The sequence below is a fragment of the Glycine soja genome, chromosome 7, assembly GCF_004193775.1.
Source record: "Glycine soja cultivar W05 chromosome 7, ASM419377v2, whole genome shotgun sequence".
Taxonomy (NCBI): Eukaryota; Viridiplantae; Streptophyta; class Magnoliopsida; order Fabales; family Fabaceae; genus Glycine; species Glycine soja.
The window spans coordinates 12,867,301-12,881,358 of record NC_041008.1 but is presented as its reverse complement, the minus strand read 5'-3'; the positions used below and the strand labels follow the sequence as shown (position 1 = coordinate 12,881,358).

Sequence of the window (14,058 nt, the reverse complement as noted above, 5' to 3'; positions counted from 1 at the left end):
GACTCAAGATTCAAGAATCAAGAGAAGGCTTAATCAAGATAAGTATGAAAAGTTTATCTCAAAAATTGAGTAGCACATGATTTTTCTCAAAACATGTTTACTAAAGACTTTTTACTCTCTGGTAATCGATTACCAGATTGTTGTAATCGATTACCAGTAGCAAAATTGTTTTGAAAAAGTTTTCAAATTGAATTTACAACGTTCCAATTAATTTCAAAAAGTTGTAATCGATTACAATGTTTTGGTAATCAATTACAAGTGCCTTTGAACGTTGAAATTCAAATTCAAATGTGAAGAGTCACATCCTTTCACATAAAAGCTTTGTGTAATCGATTACACTTATTTGGTAAATCGATTACCAGTGACTATTTCTGAATAAATCAAAAGATGTAACTCTTCAAAAGGTTTTTGACTTTTTCAAATTGGTTTTAAGTTTTTCTAAAAGTTATAACTCTTCTAAATGGTTGTCTTGACCAAACATGAAGAGTCTATAAAAGCAAGGCTTTGTTTTGCATTTTCAATCATTCATTCTATCAATCAATCTTTTCCAATTCATTCTTTACACAAGCAAGTTTTCCACATTGATTTCTGAGTCTCTTTGAACTTCTTCTGCTTCTTCCTTTTGCCAAAAGCTTTCCAAAGTTTTCTGGTTTTTCTAAACCTTGAAAACTTGTGCTATTCATCTTTTTCATTCCCTTCTCCCTTTGCCAAAAAGAATTCGCCAAGGACTAACCGCCTGAATTCTTTTTGTGTCTCTCTTCTCCCATTTCCAAAAGAACAAAGGACTAACCGCCTGAATTCTTTTGTGTCTCCCTTCTCCCTCGTCAAAGAATTCAAAATGACACAGTCTGAGAATTCTTTTGATTCTTCCCATTCCCTAATGCAAAATTGTTCAAAGGACTAACCGCCTGAGAATTCTTTTGTATCCCCATTCACAAAGTATCAAAGGTTTAACCGCCTTAGATCTTTGTCTTAACACATTAGAGGGTACATCTACTTGGGTTGTGACTGAGAACAAGAGAGGGTACATCTCTTGTGGATCATTTCTAGTGGAGGGTACATCCACTAGGTTCAAAGAGAACAAGGGAGGGTACATCCCTTGTGGATCTTTGCTTGTAAAAGGATTTTTACAAGGTTGAAAGAAATCTCAAGGACCGCAGGTCGCTTGGGGACTGGATGTAGGCACGGGTTGTTGCCGAACCAGTATAAAAACTCTTGTGTGTTTGTTTCCTTCTTCCCTACTCTTTTATTTTCCGCTGTGCATTTAATTTCCGCTTTTACTTTCTGTTAAGTTTCTCTTCTACTCCTCATTCTCTTAACAATTTAGTAAAAGCCTTAGAAGATTAAATTTTTAATTAGTAAATGTTTAGGAATAATTAATTCAACCCCCTTCTTAATTATTCTGAGGCCACTCGATCCAACAATTTCTTCTAATATACATATATTCATTAAATTCCAATACACACTTAAGGTTCTTTGGATGCATATAAGATTTGGGTTTATTATACTTCTGAACAGACTTTATAGACCTTTTATTGAGGCTCAGTCTTCTAATGCACGAAGAATGAGTGGCTGGAGCTCTTAGTGCATATATAATCTCATCACGTGAATTATTTACCATTGTCTCATGCTTTGATTTTAAATTAATATTATACTATAATGATCACATATGTAAGCAATATGATTTCCTTTTTTTAGTACATACATATATTCCTGAATATTAATGTGATAGTTATCATAATATATTATTGTTATTATACTTTTATATATATCTAATGATACGTCTATATTTACTGCTACTATTTCATATATATATATATATATATATATATATATATATATAATATTACATATATTTGTATAGTGGTGTGTTATATATATTTGCTACATGTAAATATATTTAAAAGCTTTGAAGTTAGATATATTTTATTATTATAATGCATGTTTATCTATTTGTTAAGTATATTTTGTAGTTAGTTAATTGAGACTTAGGGGTGTATATCAATGTTTATACTTACTATTTTGATTTGGTTAGTGCGTGTATACTACATAGGGTTATATTGTTATTAATTAATTGACACTGAAGATGTTATAGTGTTGCTATGATATGATTTTGAAAATTATTTGAGTCGATATATATGTATATGAGTTGTGTCTTGTAATCATTACTATGAATGTATAATATGATATATGAGTATAAGTGAAGTATGTGATGAATTGTGAGGTATGAATTGTGTAGTCACACAACTGTAAAACCCTTTAAGGGCGACGAGTTCATGTGCAATGAGTTTTGTAATGGGTTTCACTGTGGGATCCCGACGAGCTTAATCATTGGAAGTGTGATGAGTTAAAATGATTTTGAAAATAATTGATATTTTGAAGGCAATTAAGTATTTGTGTGTATTTCATAGTTCCTATGTAGAGTCTGTGTGTTAAAATTTTTTTTGGGTTGCACCTGAATTACAAGGGAGAGGCCTTGACAGACTCCTTAGAGTCTAGTCCTTGGGGGTAAATATACTCAATTTGAGTGTTCTTTTAACCCTGTGTCAATCCCACATGGTTGGAGCATTCTCGCAAAACAGAGTGACCCTGACTGGTCTCGCTATCATTTCACTTAGAGAGAGTGACCTGACTTGCCCATTGTGAGGCTTGTCTTATCATGTACTCCAAGGTGCCCGACGATATTTTTCACTAAAAATGGTACCACATTGCATGTAGGCTCTAGTCGAGTGTATTTGTTGCATAATGCTTGTGTTTCACTTTCATTGAGTTAACGATTGAGGTTTTGGTGTTATTTTCTGAAGTGTGTGAACTTGAATAAGTGTGAATAATGTGTGTGATTTTGTGAAGTGATGTTGTTTATGTAAATTCAACTTTAAGTATTATATGTTTCACATGCTCTAGTGTTTTATCATATATGAATATGATAACTCATTTTTGGTGTGTGTTTGGGCTGAATGCCATTTTCTTTCAAGTGAGCTAGCATATGATGAGTTCCATGCTGGAGGTGGAGAGACTTAGCCTTTGCTAAGGAAATGCTCTGATAAATGTGACATCAGGGCATGGGGTTTTATTTCATATGTTACAATTTCATGAATAGTATAGTTGTTTTATGATTTCCACTGTTAGTTGAATTCCTTTTCATAAACTTGGTCGATCGTGTTTTGAGCTAAGACAATTCAATTTTCCTTATTTGGGTTAAGATTTGATACTTAAGAAGTGAATGTGAACCTTTTACCCTTGAAAATGTTGTTATATACTGGGTTTGGTGAACTTTTAATTAGTTTCGCATTTACATTTCATTTATTACATATATGTATGCTGGGGAGAGGTTTAAATGTGCGAAGTTTATCAATAGCCTTCAACCAGAAGTGAAGATGATGGTGAACTACCATGGCATCCATAACTTTGCACAATTGACCAACATGCGTAGGATCTTTCACGAGGATCAGCGAGAGAAGGTCGCATTCTACAGGAATGCCAATGCCAGTCATGGGAAAAAGAAGAAGCATGTGACTCACAGTTGTGCTAAGTTGTATTCTTCCCTTCTTGGGCAATATGGTGTGAATGTATGAATACATGATTTTGATGATGCCAAAGAAGAATCAAACAAGGTTGCTTCAAAGGCTAAGCATTGCTTCAAGATTAATACAAGGTTGCTTCAACAAACAAAGCCCTGCTTCAAGATTAACTCAAGATCAAGCCTTGCCTCAAAATAAAGTGTTTCCAAGACATCCAAGGCTCTGGTAATCGATTACCAGGCAATGTAATCAATTACCAGAAGATAATTTTGAAAAAAAAAACTTTTTAAAAGGGTTTTGAATTTGAATTTTGAACCTCTAATCGATTACCAGATATTTGTAATCATTTACCAGCAACGGAAATCTTGAAATTCAAATTCAAAAGTCATAACCCTTCAAAATATAACTGTGTAATCAATTACAGAAACTTCTAATCAATTACCGGTGAAGAATTTCAGAAAAAGCTTTATGAAAAGACACATCTCTTTAAACTATTTTGAAAAGGCACGAAGGGCCTATATATATGTGTGTCTGATTTCAAAAAGCAAGAGAGAGATATTCTAAGAGAACTTAATTGTCAAATGCTCTCTCAACACCTCTTGGGCAAACACTTGCAAATCTATTGAGAGTTCATCCAGGAACATCAAATTGTATTATCCATTCTAAAGGAGAGAAATCTTTCTTTTCATCTCAGAAAGTAAGTTGTAATCAAGAGACTAGTTGTCTCTTGAATTGTTAGTTTCCTGAACACAAGGGAAAGGGATTCCTTGGGTGTTCAGAAGTTGTAAAAAGGTTTTTTTACAAAGTTAGTGAAAATCTCAAGAGGATTGTTTGAGGACTGGACGTCGACACGGGAAGTGGCTGAACCAGTATAAATCAAGTTTGCATTTCTCTCTTCCCTTATCTCAGTTATTTTACTGCAGTTTACTTTGTCTTGAGCATTTAAAAGAACATTGTTAAATTGATTGCTTCTTCTTTTTCTCCTGCATTCTAAGCCTATCATTTAAAAGGGGGTTTAAGTTTGTTAGTGGGAAAATTTTGAAACTTAATTCACCCCCCTTCTTAAGGCCACTTGTCCAACAAGTGGTATTAGAGCAGGATTCTTGTCTAAAGTTTAAAAACTTCAAGAATAGATATGGCCTCATCTAACTTTCCATTTCCTGAGGGAAATTTTATTAATAGGCTTCTTGTTTTCAATGGCGAGGGTTATCACTATTGGAAAACCCGAATGCAAATCTTTGTTGAATCCATAGATTTAAATATATGGGAAGCCAATGAAATTGGTCCCTTCATTCCTACAATGATAGTGGGAAATGCAACGATAGAAAAACCCAAAGAAGAATGGGATGATGATAAAAGAAGAAAGGTTCAATACAATTTAAAGGAAAAAAATATAATCACTTCTGCATTAGGCATGGATGAATATTTTAGAGTCTCAAATTGTAAAAATGAAAAAGAAATGTGGGATGCATTACAAGTAACCCATGAAGGCACAAATGATGTAAAGAGATCTAGAATAAACATTCTCACACATGAATATGAACTGTTTAGAATGTATCAATATGAGACCATACAAGATATGCAAAAGAGATTTACTCATATAGTTAATCATCTTGCATCATTGGGAAAAATATTTCCTAATAAAGATCTCATTTACAAAGTGCTGAGATGTTTAAGCAGGCAATGACAACCACAAGTAACAGTAATTGCAGAATCAATAGATCTCACTAATATGTCTCTTGCCACTCTTTTTGCAAAGCTTCAAGAACATGAAATAGAACTCATGAGACTCCATCAACATGAATAGAATGATAAAAAAGAGGAAAGGAATGGCACTCAGAGCCTCATCAACTTTTATTCAAGAAGAAAGTGACAAAGAGGACTTGAATGAAATAGAAGAAGGTGATGATTTCATACCTTTTGTGAAGAGATTCAATAAGTTTCTGAGAAACAAAAGAAATCAAAGAAAATCAAACATCAATTCAAAGAAGAAAGGAGAAGATTCCTCCTTAGCCCCAAAATGCTATGAATGCAATCAACCTGAGCACTTGAGATTTGATTGTCTTGTCCTTAAAAGAAGAATGGAAAAATTCGACAAGAGAAATTTCATAGAAAAGAAAGCACACGTCACTTGGGAAGACAATGACATGGATCCTTCAGGTGATTCAGAAAATAAAATCATAAATCTGGGTCTCATGGCGAAAGATTATGAAAGCGAAGAAGAATTGACACATTGATAGTGGTTGCTCCAAACACATGGCAAGAGATGCATAAAATATTATTCATATTTCTCCCAAAGATAGTGAATATGTGATCTATGGAGACAACAAACAAAGGCCACTTGATCAACAAGCCCAACAAGTGGTATCAAATGATGCCAAAAGGTCACTTGTCTTTGATTGATTACTTTTGATGATTGTGTTTGATTTAGTTTTGATTGTCTTTGATGATTGTTTTTTATGACTATTTTTTATTGAGTTTTGATTGTCTTTGATGATTGTTTTTGATTGAGTTTTGATTGTCTTTCATGATTTTTTTTTTTGTCTTTGATTTTCTTTTGATGATTGTTTTTTATTGAGTTTTTTTATTGAGTTGTAGATTGTCTATGATGATTGTGTTTGAGAGTTATGATTGTCTTTGATGATTGTGTTTGAAGGTTATGTTGATTATTGATAACTTTTGATGATTGTTTTTTGATTATTATATATTTTGATTGTTTTATACTAGATATGTATTTTTGTGGGTGCAAAATAGTTTATTTTAATTCCTTTTGGTATCACTTGAATCTCATATATTGCAACAAGCAGTAACATTTTCTTTTAGGTCATGAAATGATACTTGTATGGTATGGCATTCTCTACTCTTTTAATTCATTATAAATTTCTGAATGGTTTTCTCATCTCTGCTCATGATTTGCTTTTGATATTGACAAAGGGAGAGAGATAGATAAAAGATTAAATAGTAAGGGAAATTATCTATTCTTTATGAGACAACTTTTTATATATGAAATCTTCAACTATCTCATATAAGCAATCATTGAAAAATCAAGGGGGAGTAAACTATACAAATAGATATTCTTTTTGTTGTTGTTGCTCTTAACCTACAAATGGTTGTCATCATCAAAAAGGGGGAGAATGTGAATCATGTAGGTTTTGATGATGCTGAAAAGAATTCACTTAAAAATGATTGTCATCATTAAAAAGGGGCAGAATGTGAATCATGCAGGTTTTGATGATGCTGAAAAGAGTTTGCCTGATAATGATTGTCATCATCAAAAAGGGGGAGATTGTGAATGTATGAATACAAGATTTCAATGATGTCAAAGAAGAATCAAACAAGGTTGCTTCAAAGGATAAGCATTGCTTTAAGATTAATACAAGGTTGCTTCAACAAACAAAGCCTTGCTTCAAGATTAACTCAAGATTAAGCCTTTCCTCAAAACAAAGTGTTTCCAAGACATCCAAGGCTTTGGTAATCGATTACCAGGTAGTGTAATCGATTACCATAAGACAATTTTGAAAAAAAAAACTTTTAAAAAAGGTTTTGAATTTGAATTTTGAACCTGTAATCGATTACCAGATGTTTGTAATCATTTACCAGCAACGAAACTCTTGAAATTCAAATTCAAAAGTCATGAACCTTCAAAATATAATTGTGTAATCAATTACCAGAAACTTGTAATCGATTGCCAGTGAAGAATTTTAGAAAAAACTTTTTGAAAAGACTGATCTCTTTAAACTATTTTGAAAAGGCACGAAGGGCCTATATATGTGTGTGTCTGATTTCAAAAAGCAAGAGAGAGATATTCTAAGAGAACTTAATTGTCAAATGCACTCTCAAAAACTCTTGGGCAAACACTTCCAAATATATTGAGAGTTCATCTAGGAACATCAAATTGTATTATCCACTCTAAAGATCTTTATGTTCATCTCAGAAAGTAAGTTGCAATCAAGAGACTGGTTGTCTCTTGAATTGTTAGTTTCTTGAACACAAGGGAAAGGGATTCCTTGGGTGTTCAGAAGTAAGTGAAAATCTCAAGTGGGTTGCTTGAGGACTGGACATAGGCACGAGAAGTGGCCGAACCAATATAAATCAAGTTTGCATTTCTCTTTTCCCTTATCTCAATTATTTTACTGCAGTTTACTTGTCTTGCGCATTTAAAAGAACATTCTTAAATTGATTGCTTCTTCTTCTTTTGCATTCTAAGCCTATCATTTAAAAGGAGGTTTAAGTTTGTTAGTTGGAAAATTTTAATACTTAATTCACCCCCCCTTCTTAAGTTATTGAGACCACTTGTCCAACATATGGAAACCGTTTCAGGGGATAGAGGACTAGTGGATTCTAGCTTGCCGGTGGAGGACTTCACCCAGCTGGTGGGAGTTCTCAGCTAGTTAATAGGTGTCTCAGCCTGCTGGTAGGGATGGTGGTGGTGCTTCTGTTGCACTTGCTATGCCATCCTGGCATGCTAAGTGTGGTAAGATGAGTCATTTTGCTCATGAGTGCCCAGATAATGATGTGACTTGTTTCAACTATCGAGGTAAGGGCCACATCAGTACTAGTTGCCCGCTTCCCAGGAAGGAGAATAGTAGTGGGAGTCTGAATAACCAGAGTGGATGACCGAGGACCACAAAGAGAGTGTTGGCTCTTAGTGGTGTTGATGTCGCACAGTCTGATGATCTCATCCAAGGTATGTGTTTCATAATTCAAGTTCCTTTGGTTGTATTGTATGATTCAGCTGTGACACATTCATTTATTTCTCGTGTTTGTGTTGAAAAGCTTGCTTTTCCTGTGTCTTCTTTGAAATTTAACTTAATTATGGATACACCTGCTAGTGGGCCTGTTTTAACTTCTGATGTGTGCTTCTAATGTCCTATCTTAATTTTTGATAGCCAGTTACTGGTTGATTTGGTTGTTTTACCTTTGATCCAGATTGATGTTATTCTTGGTATGGACTGGTTATCTTCCAACCACGTCTTATTGAACTATTGTGAGAAATCGGTTGTCTTTCTTGAGTTTGGTGTGAGTGAAGGTGATATGTTTTTGTCTGCTAACCTGGTTGAAGCATCTTTGAGAGAGGATGCACAGGTATACATGATCTTAGCGAGTATGAGTGTTGAGACCAAAACCCCTATGAGTGATATAACATTGGTGAGGGAGTTTTCGAAGGTGTTTGAGGAGATGTCTGGATTACCACCTGAGAGAGAGGTTGAGTTCTCCATAGACCTAGTGCCTGGTACTGGACCTATATCCATAGCACCTTATAGGATGTCCCCTGTAGAGTTGAGCGAGCTTAAGAAACAGTTTGTGAGGCCTAACGTGTCACCTTAGTGAGTGCCAGTGTTATTAGCTAAGAAGAAGGATAGGACCATGAGACTATGTGTAGACTATCGTCAACTAAACAAGGTGAGGATTAAGAATAGGTACCCTTTGCCTAGGATAAATGACCTGATGGACCAATTAGTAGGGGCTTGTGTGTTCAATAAGATAGATCTTAGGTCAAGTTACCACCAGATTAAAGTGAAGTATGAGGATATTCCAAAGATTGCCTTTAGGACTCGTTACGACCATTATGAGTACTTGGTTATGCCTTTTGGTGTGACCAACGCCCCTGGTGTGTTCATGGACTACATGAATAGGATCTATCATCCCTACCTAAATAGTTTTGAAGTGGTCTTCATAGATGATATCTTGGTGCATTCCAAGACTAGGGAGGAACATGAGGAGCTGTGTTGCAAACCCTCAAGGACAACAGACTGTATGCTAAGTTGTCCAAGTGTGAGTTTTAGCTAGAGGAGGTGAGCTTCCTAGGGCATGTTATATCCAGGGGAGGGATAGTAGTAGATCCTTTCAAGGTAGAGGCGGTGATGAGTTGGGAGAGCCCTAAGTCAGTGTTTGAGATTAGGAGTTTCCTTGGTTCAGCAAGTTACTACTATAGGTTTATAGAGGGTTTTTCTAAGCTAGCCTTACCTTTCACCAAGCTTACTCATAAGGGTCAAGCTTTTGTGTGGGATGCCCAGTGTGAGAGTAGTTTTCATACCCTTAAGGAAAGGTTGGTCACTGCACCAATTTTAGTGTTACCTGACCTGAGTGAACCATTTGTTGTGTATTGTGATGCGTCCAAGATGGGTTTGGGTGGAGTGCTTATGCAGCTGGACCAAGTAGTGGCCTATGCTTCCTGACAGCTCAAGATTCATGAGAGGAATTATCCTATGCACGATCTCGAGTTAGCAGTCGTAGTTTTTGCTCTTAAGCTTTAGAGGCATTATCTTTATGGATCTAAATTTGAGGTGTTTAGTGACCATAAGAGCCTTATATACCTGTTTGATAAGAGAGAACTTAACATGAGACAGACGAGATGGTTATAGTTCCTTAAGGGTTACGATTTTGAGCTTAGCTATCACCCAGGTAAAGCCAACGTAGTAGTTGATACCTTCAATAAGAAATCCCTTTAGGTGTTTGCTTTGATGGTTAAAGAGTTAGATATCTTAGAGTGATTTAGAGACATGAGTTTAGCATGTGAGATCACCTTTGGTAGCATTAAGTTGGGTATGTTGATAGTCACTAGTGAGCTCTTGAGCGAGATCCAGGAGGGTAGAAGTCTGACCCATTCTTGTTAGCCCAGTTAGAGTCTATAGCTATAGGGAGAGAGAGTAGTTTTAGAGTGGGACTTGATGGAGTCTTGAGATTCAAGGATAGGGTGTGTGTTCCTAGTGTACCCGAGCTTAGGAGGGCGATCTTGGAGGAGGACCATAGAAGTAATCTGAGTATCCACACGGGAGCGACTAAGATGTACCAGGACCTTAGGTAGATATTTTGGTGGCCAGGTATGAAGAGAAAGGTTAATGAGTTTGTCCTTGCATGCCTAGTGTTTTAGAAAGATAAGATAGAACACTAGAAGCCTTTGGGGGAAGTTGCAACCTTCAGAGATACCTGAGTGGAAGTGGGATAGCATCACTATGGATTTCTTTGTGGGGTTACCTAGGACCCTCGAAGGTTTAGATTCCATTTAGGTTATCGTGGATAGGTTGATGAAATCTGCTCACTTCATCCCAATTAGCATCAGATATTCCTTAGAGAGGTTGACTAGCTTGTACATCAGTGAGATAGTTAAACTACATGGTGTGCCTTCTAGCATGGTATCTGATAGAGATCCCAGGTTTACCTCTAGATTTTGGGAGAGTCTTCATAAAGCCTTGGGGACCAAGCTTAGGTTGAGTTCTTCTTACCACCCATAGACTGATAGTCAGACCAAGCGCACCATTCAATCCTTAGAGGACCTCTTGAGAGCCTGTGTGTTAGAATATGGGGGTAGTTGGGATAGTTTCTTACCCTTGATTTTACCTACAACAATAGTTTTCACTCCAATATAGGCATGGCACCTTACAAGGTGTTGTATGGTAGGAGATGTAGGACACCTCTATGTTGGGTAAATCCGGGTGAGAACATTGTCTTAGGACCTGAGGTGGTTCAGCAAATCACTGAAAAGGTCAAGTAATCTAGGAAAGAATGAGAACAACCCAAAGTAGGTAGAAGAGCTACCATGATAGGAGAAGAAAGGACCTTGAATTTTTTGTAGGTGATCATGTATTCCTGAGAGTCACTCCATCGACTGGGTTTGGTAGGGCATTGAAGTCCCATAAGCTCACACCTAGATTCATTGGTCCCTTTGAAATCCTAAAGCGTGTCAGCCTAGTTGTATATCAGGTGGCCTTGCCACCATCTCTCAAATCTCCATAGTGTCTTCCATATCTCTCAGCTCAGAAAATATGTTCATATTCGTCGCACGTGATTGAGTTGGACAATGTCCAAGTGAAAGAGAACTTGACATAGGAAACACTGTCATTGAGGATCGATGACTGTATGGTCAAGCAACTAAAGGGGAAGGAGATTCCCTTAGTCAAAGTGGTATGGGGGAGTGCTTCGAACAAGGATGCCACCTGGCAATTAGAGGGCACATATCCTACCTTGTTTGATACCGGTAAGTTTCAGGGGCAAAACTTCTTTTAAGGTGGATGGAATTGTAACAACACATTTTCTTTTGTCTTTTTTAAATAAATAAATAAATAAGAATAAGAATTAGGTCATCAATTTTCTCACTATATAAAGGAACTTTTAACCCCAGAGCAGCTTTACAATACATTTTCTGTTCCTTTTTCTCTGATGCTCAAGAATCCTAATAGAGCATCCGAAGAATGAGCTCTAGAAAGCACCAGAAATGCCACCATTGCTAACGGAGAATGCTTGAGTGACTACATCTAGGTAAGGGATGAGTTACTCACGCTTGGGGATTAGAATGAACGTGTGTAGGCATCCCTAGAGCATCAATTTTGGGTTTTTTTTGCTGTTTTTTTCCTTGAAATTCAATTCTATTTTTCTTAAATTTATTTTCTTGTTATTGTGATTGATTTTCACTCGTGCAAATTTGGTTACACAAGAGTGGAACAGAACTATGTAAATATTGACAGAGTTGTAAGAAAGAAGTATGCATCCTTGCGGTTTTGCCTAAATTTAGGTCAAATAGTTTTAATTAAGCATATTGAGTTAAAATCCTTTTTCAATTAGCCAAATGGATTTGATATTGCCCATAGCTATTTCATCTAATATACATATATTCATTAAATTCCAATATGCGCTTAAGGTTCCCTGGATGTATATACGATTTGGGTTTATTATACTTCTGAACAGACTTTGTAGACCTTTTATTGAGGCTCAGTCTTTTAATGCAGGAAGAAGGAGTGGCTGCACCTCTTAGTGCATATATAATTTCATCACGTGAATTATTTACCGTTGTTTTAGGCTTTGATTTTAAATTAGTATTATATTATGATGATCACATACGTAAGCAATCTGATTTCCTTTTTTTAGTACATACATATATTCCTGAATATTAACGTGATAGTTATCATAATATATTATTGTTATTATACTTTTATATATATCTAATGATATGTAAATGATGCGTTTATATTATTGATATTATACATTTATATATATCTAATGATACATTTATATTTACTGCTACTATTTTATATTAATATATATATATATATATATATATATATATATATATATATATATATATATAGTATTACATGTATTTGTATAGTGGTGTGTTATATATATTTGCAACATGCAAATATATTTAAAAGCTTTGAAGTTAGATATATTTTATTATTATAATACATGTTTATCTATTTGTTAAGTATATTTTGTAGTTAGTTAATTGAGACTTAGGGGTGTATATCAATGTTTATACTTACTATTTTGATTAGGTTAGTGCGTGTATACTACATAGGGTTATTGGTCAAGACCGTACCCGAATCAAATAAACATTAAAAATGCAGTATCTAGGAAGTGATCCTAGGTCATTTCCCAACGAGCAATGATCAACCAAACATTCATAACAGATAATAGTGAAACAGTAACGAATTGGGGGGGGGGGGGTGTTTGTTTTTGTAATTTAAACAGCAAGTAATTTGAATTAAAGAAATAACAAAACTAAAACGTGTTGTTTCCCATTGATTCAAAAGCAAGTCTCTTATCCTAGGTTATGGGAATTTATCCCTAATCAGTTCAACCACTTAATCCAACCCGAAATTAATCTACTAAGCGAAAATTAACCTAAGGCTATCATTATGTAATTAAGCAACACATACACCAAATTAATCCCTCTCACATGTTCATTAAGCATGAACGAAACTGATCATTAAGCATGAACGTAAATTAAGCATAGAGACAATTAATCAAGCATGAAGCATGCATGGATTAATAGCAACAAATACATAGCAATTGGTGAAGAGGAAAAACTGATCAGAATTCAATAGTAATAACAAAACCTCAAAGAGAGATGTGCTTGATCCTCAAGAGAAAACAACGTTGGAGACTTAGCCTTCCATTAATTAACAGAAACGAAAATGAATTCAAAGGCAGAAGCAGAAAACGAAATTGCAATTGGAGGCAGAAAACAAAATTTTATTCTACGTGAGCAGTTCGCGTGAACAGTAAAAATTGGAATTGCAAAACCCTAAAAATTCTCCTCTCCAAAACAGTCTCCTTCTACTAAAACCCTGGTGCTGTTATATATGTCCTCAGCCCCAAAGCTTACAATTCTGCTTTAAGTCCAAGCCCAAAAATGAAATAAAATAAAAATGGCTCAAATAAAATAAAATTGTCTGCTTTCTTCAAGTCCAAGCCGGTTCAGCCCAATTCCAAATCCAAGCCCAATTGCTTATAATTCTCATGAAATTAAATTAAAAACAAAAAATTAGTCAAGTAGGCCCAAATGATAAAACTGCATAGTTAATTTGACAATTAAGGCTGATAAGTAATTAAAATGGTGACAAAAAGGATTAAGAAATAGGAGAAAATAACGATACATCAAATCCCCCCACACTTAGCCTTTTGCACTCCTGGGCAAAATCAAAAAGCAAAGCAAGGAACAAATCCAGAGACATTAAAGGGAGACAAACAAACACAAAAACATTTACATATTTCTTAATGAATCTCAAGGAATGAAAGGAATGGGTAACATCCAACA

General features: G+C 35.3%; 1 protein-coding gene across 1 annotated transcript; it reads left to right on the top strand.

Annotated features, from left to right (window-relative positions):
* Window positions 1-3,314: 3,314 nt before the first annotated feature.
* Window positions 3,315-8,849, top strand: LOC114420373. Its single transcript, XM_028386286.1, has 4 exons — window positions 3,315-3,569; window positions 7,929-8,058; window positions 8,257-8,375; window positions 8,451-8,849. The coding sequence occupies exons 1-4, from the start codon at window positions 3,315-3,317 to the stop codon at window positions 8,847-8,849; spliced, it is 903 nt and encodes a 300-aa protein (XP_028242087.1).
* Window positions 8,850-14,058: the final 5,209 nt, after the last annotated feature.

What these genes read in the sequence shown, in the direction of transcription:
- LOC114420373 (XM_028386286.1), top strand. Translation starts at nt 3,315, where the DNA reads ATGTATGCTGGGGAGAGGTTTAAATGTGCGAAGTTTATCAATAGCCTT. An exon ending in GACTTGTTTCAACTATCGAG is followed by an intron (nt 8,059 to 8,256) that starts GTAAGGGCCACA and finishes TGTATGATTCAG; the next exon opens with CTGTGACACATTCATTTATT. An exon ending in GGCCTGTTTTAACTTCTGAT is followed by an intron (nt 8,376 to 8,450) that starts GTGTGCTTCTAA and finishes CCTTTGATCCAG; the next exon opens with ATTGATGTTATTCTTGGTAT.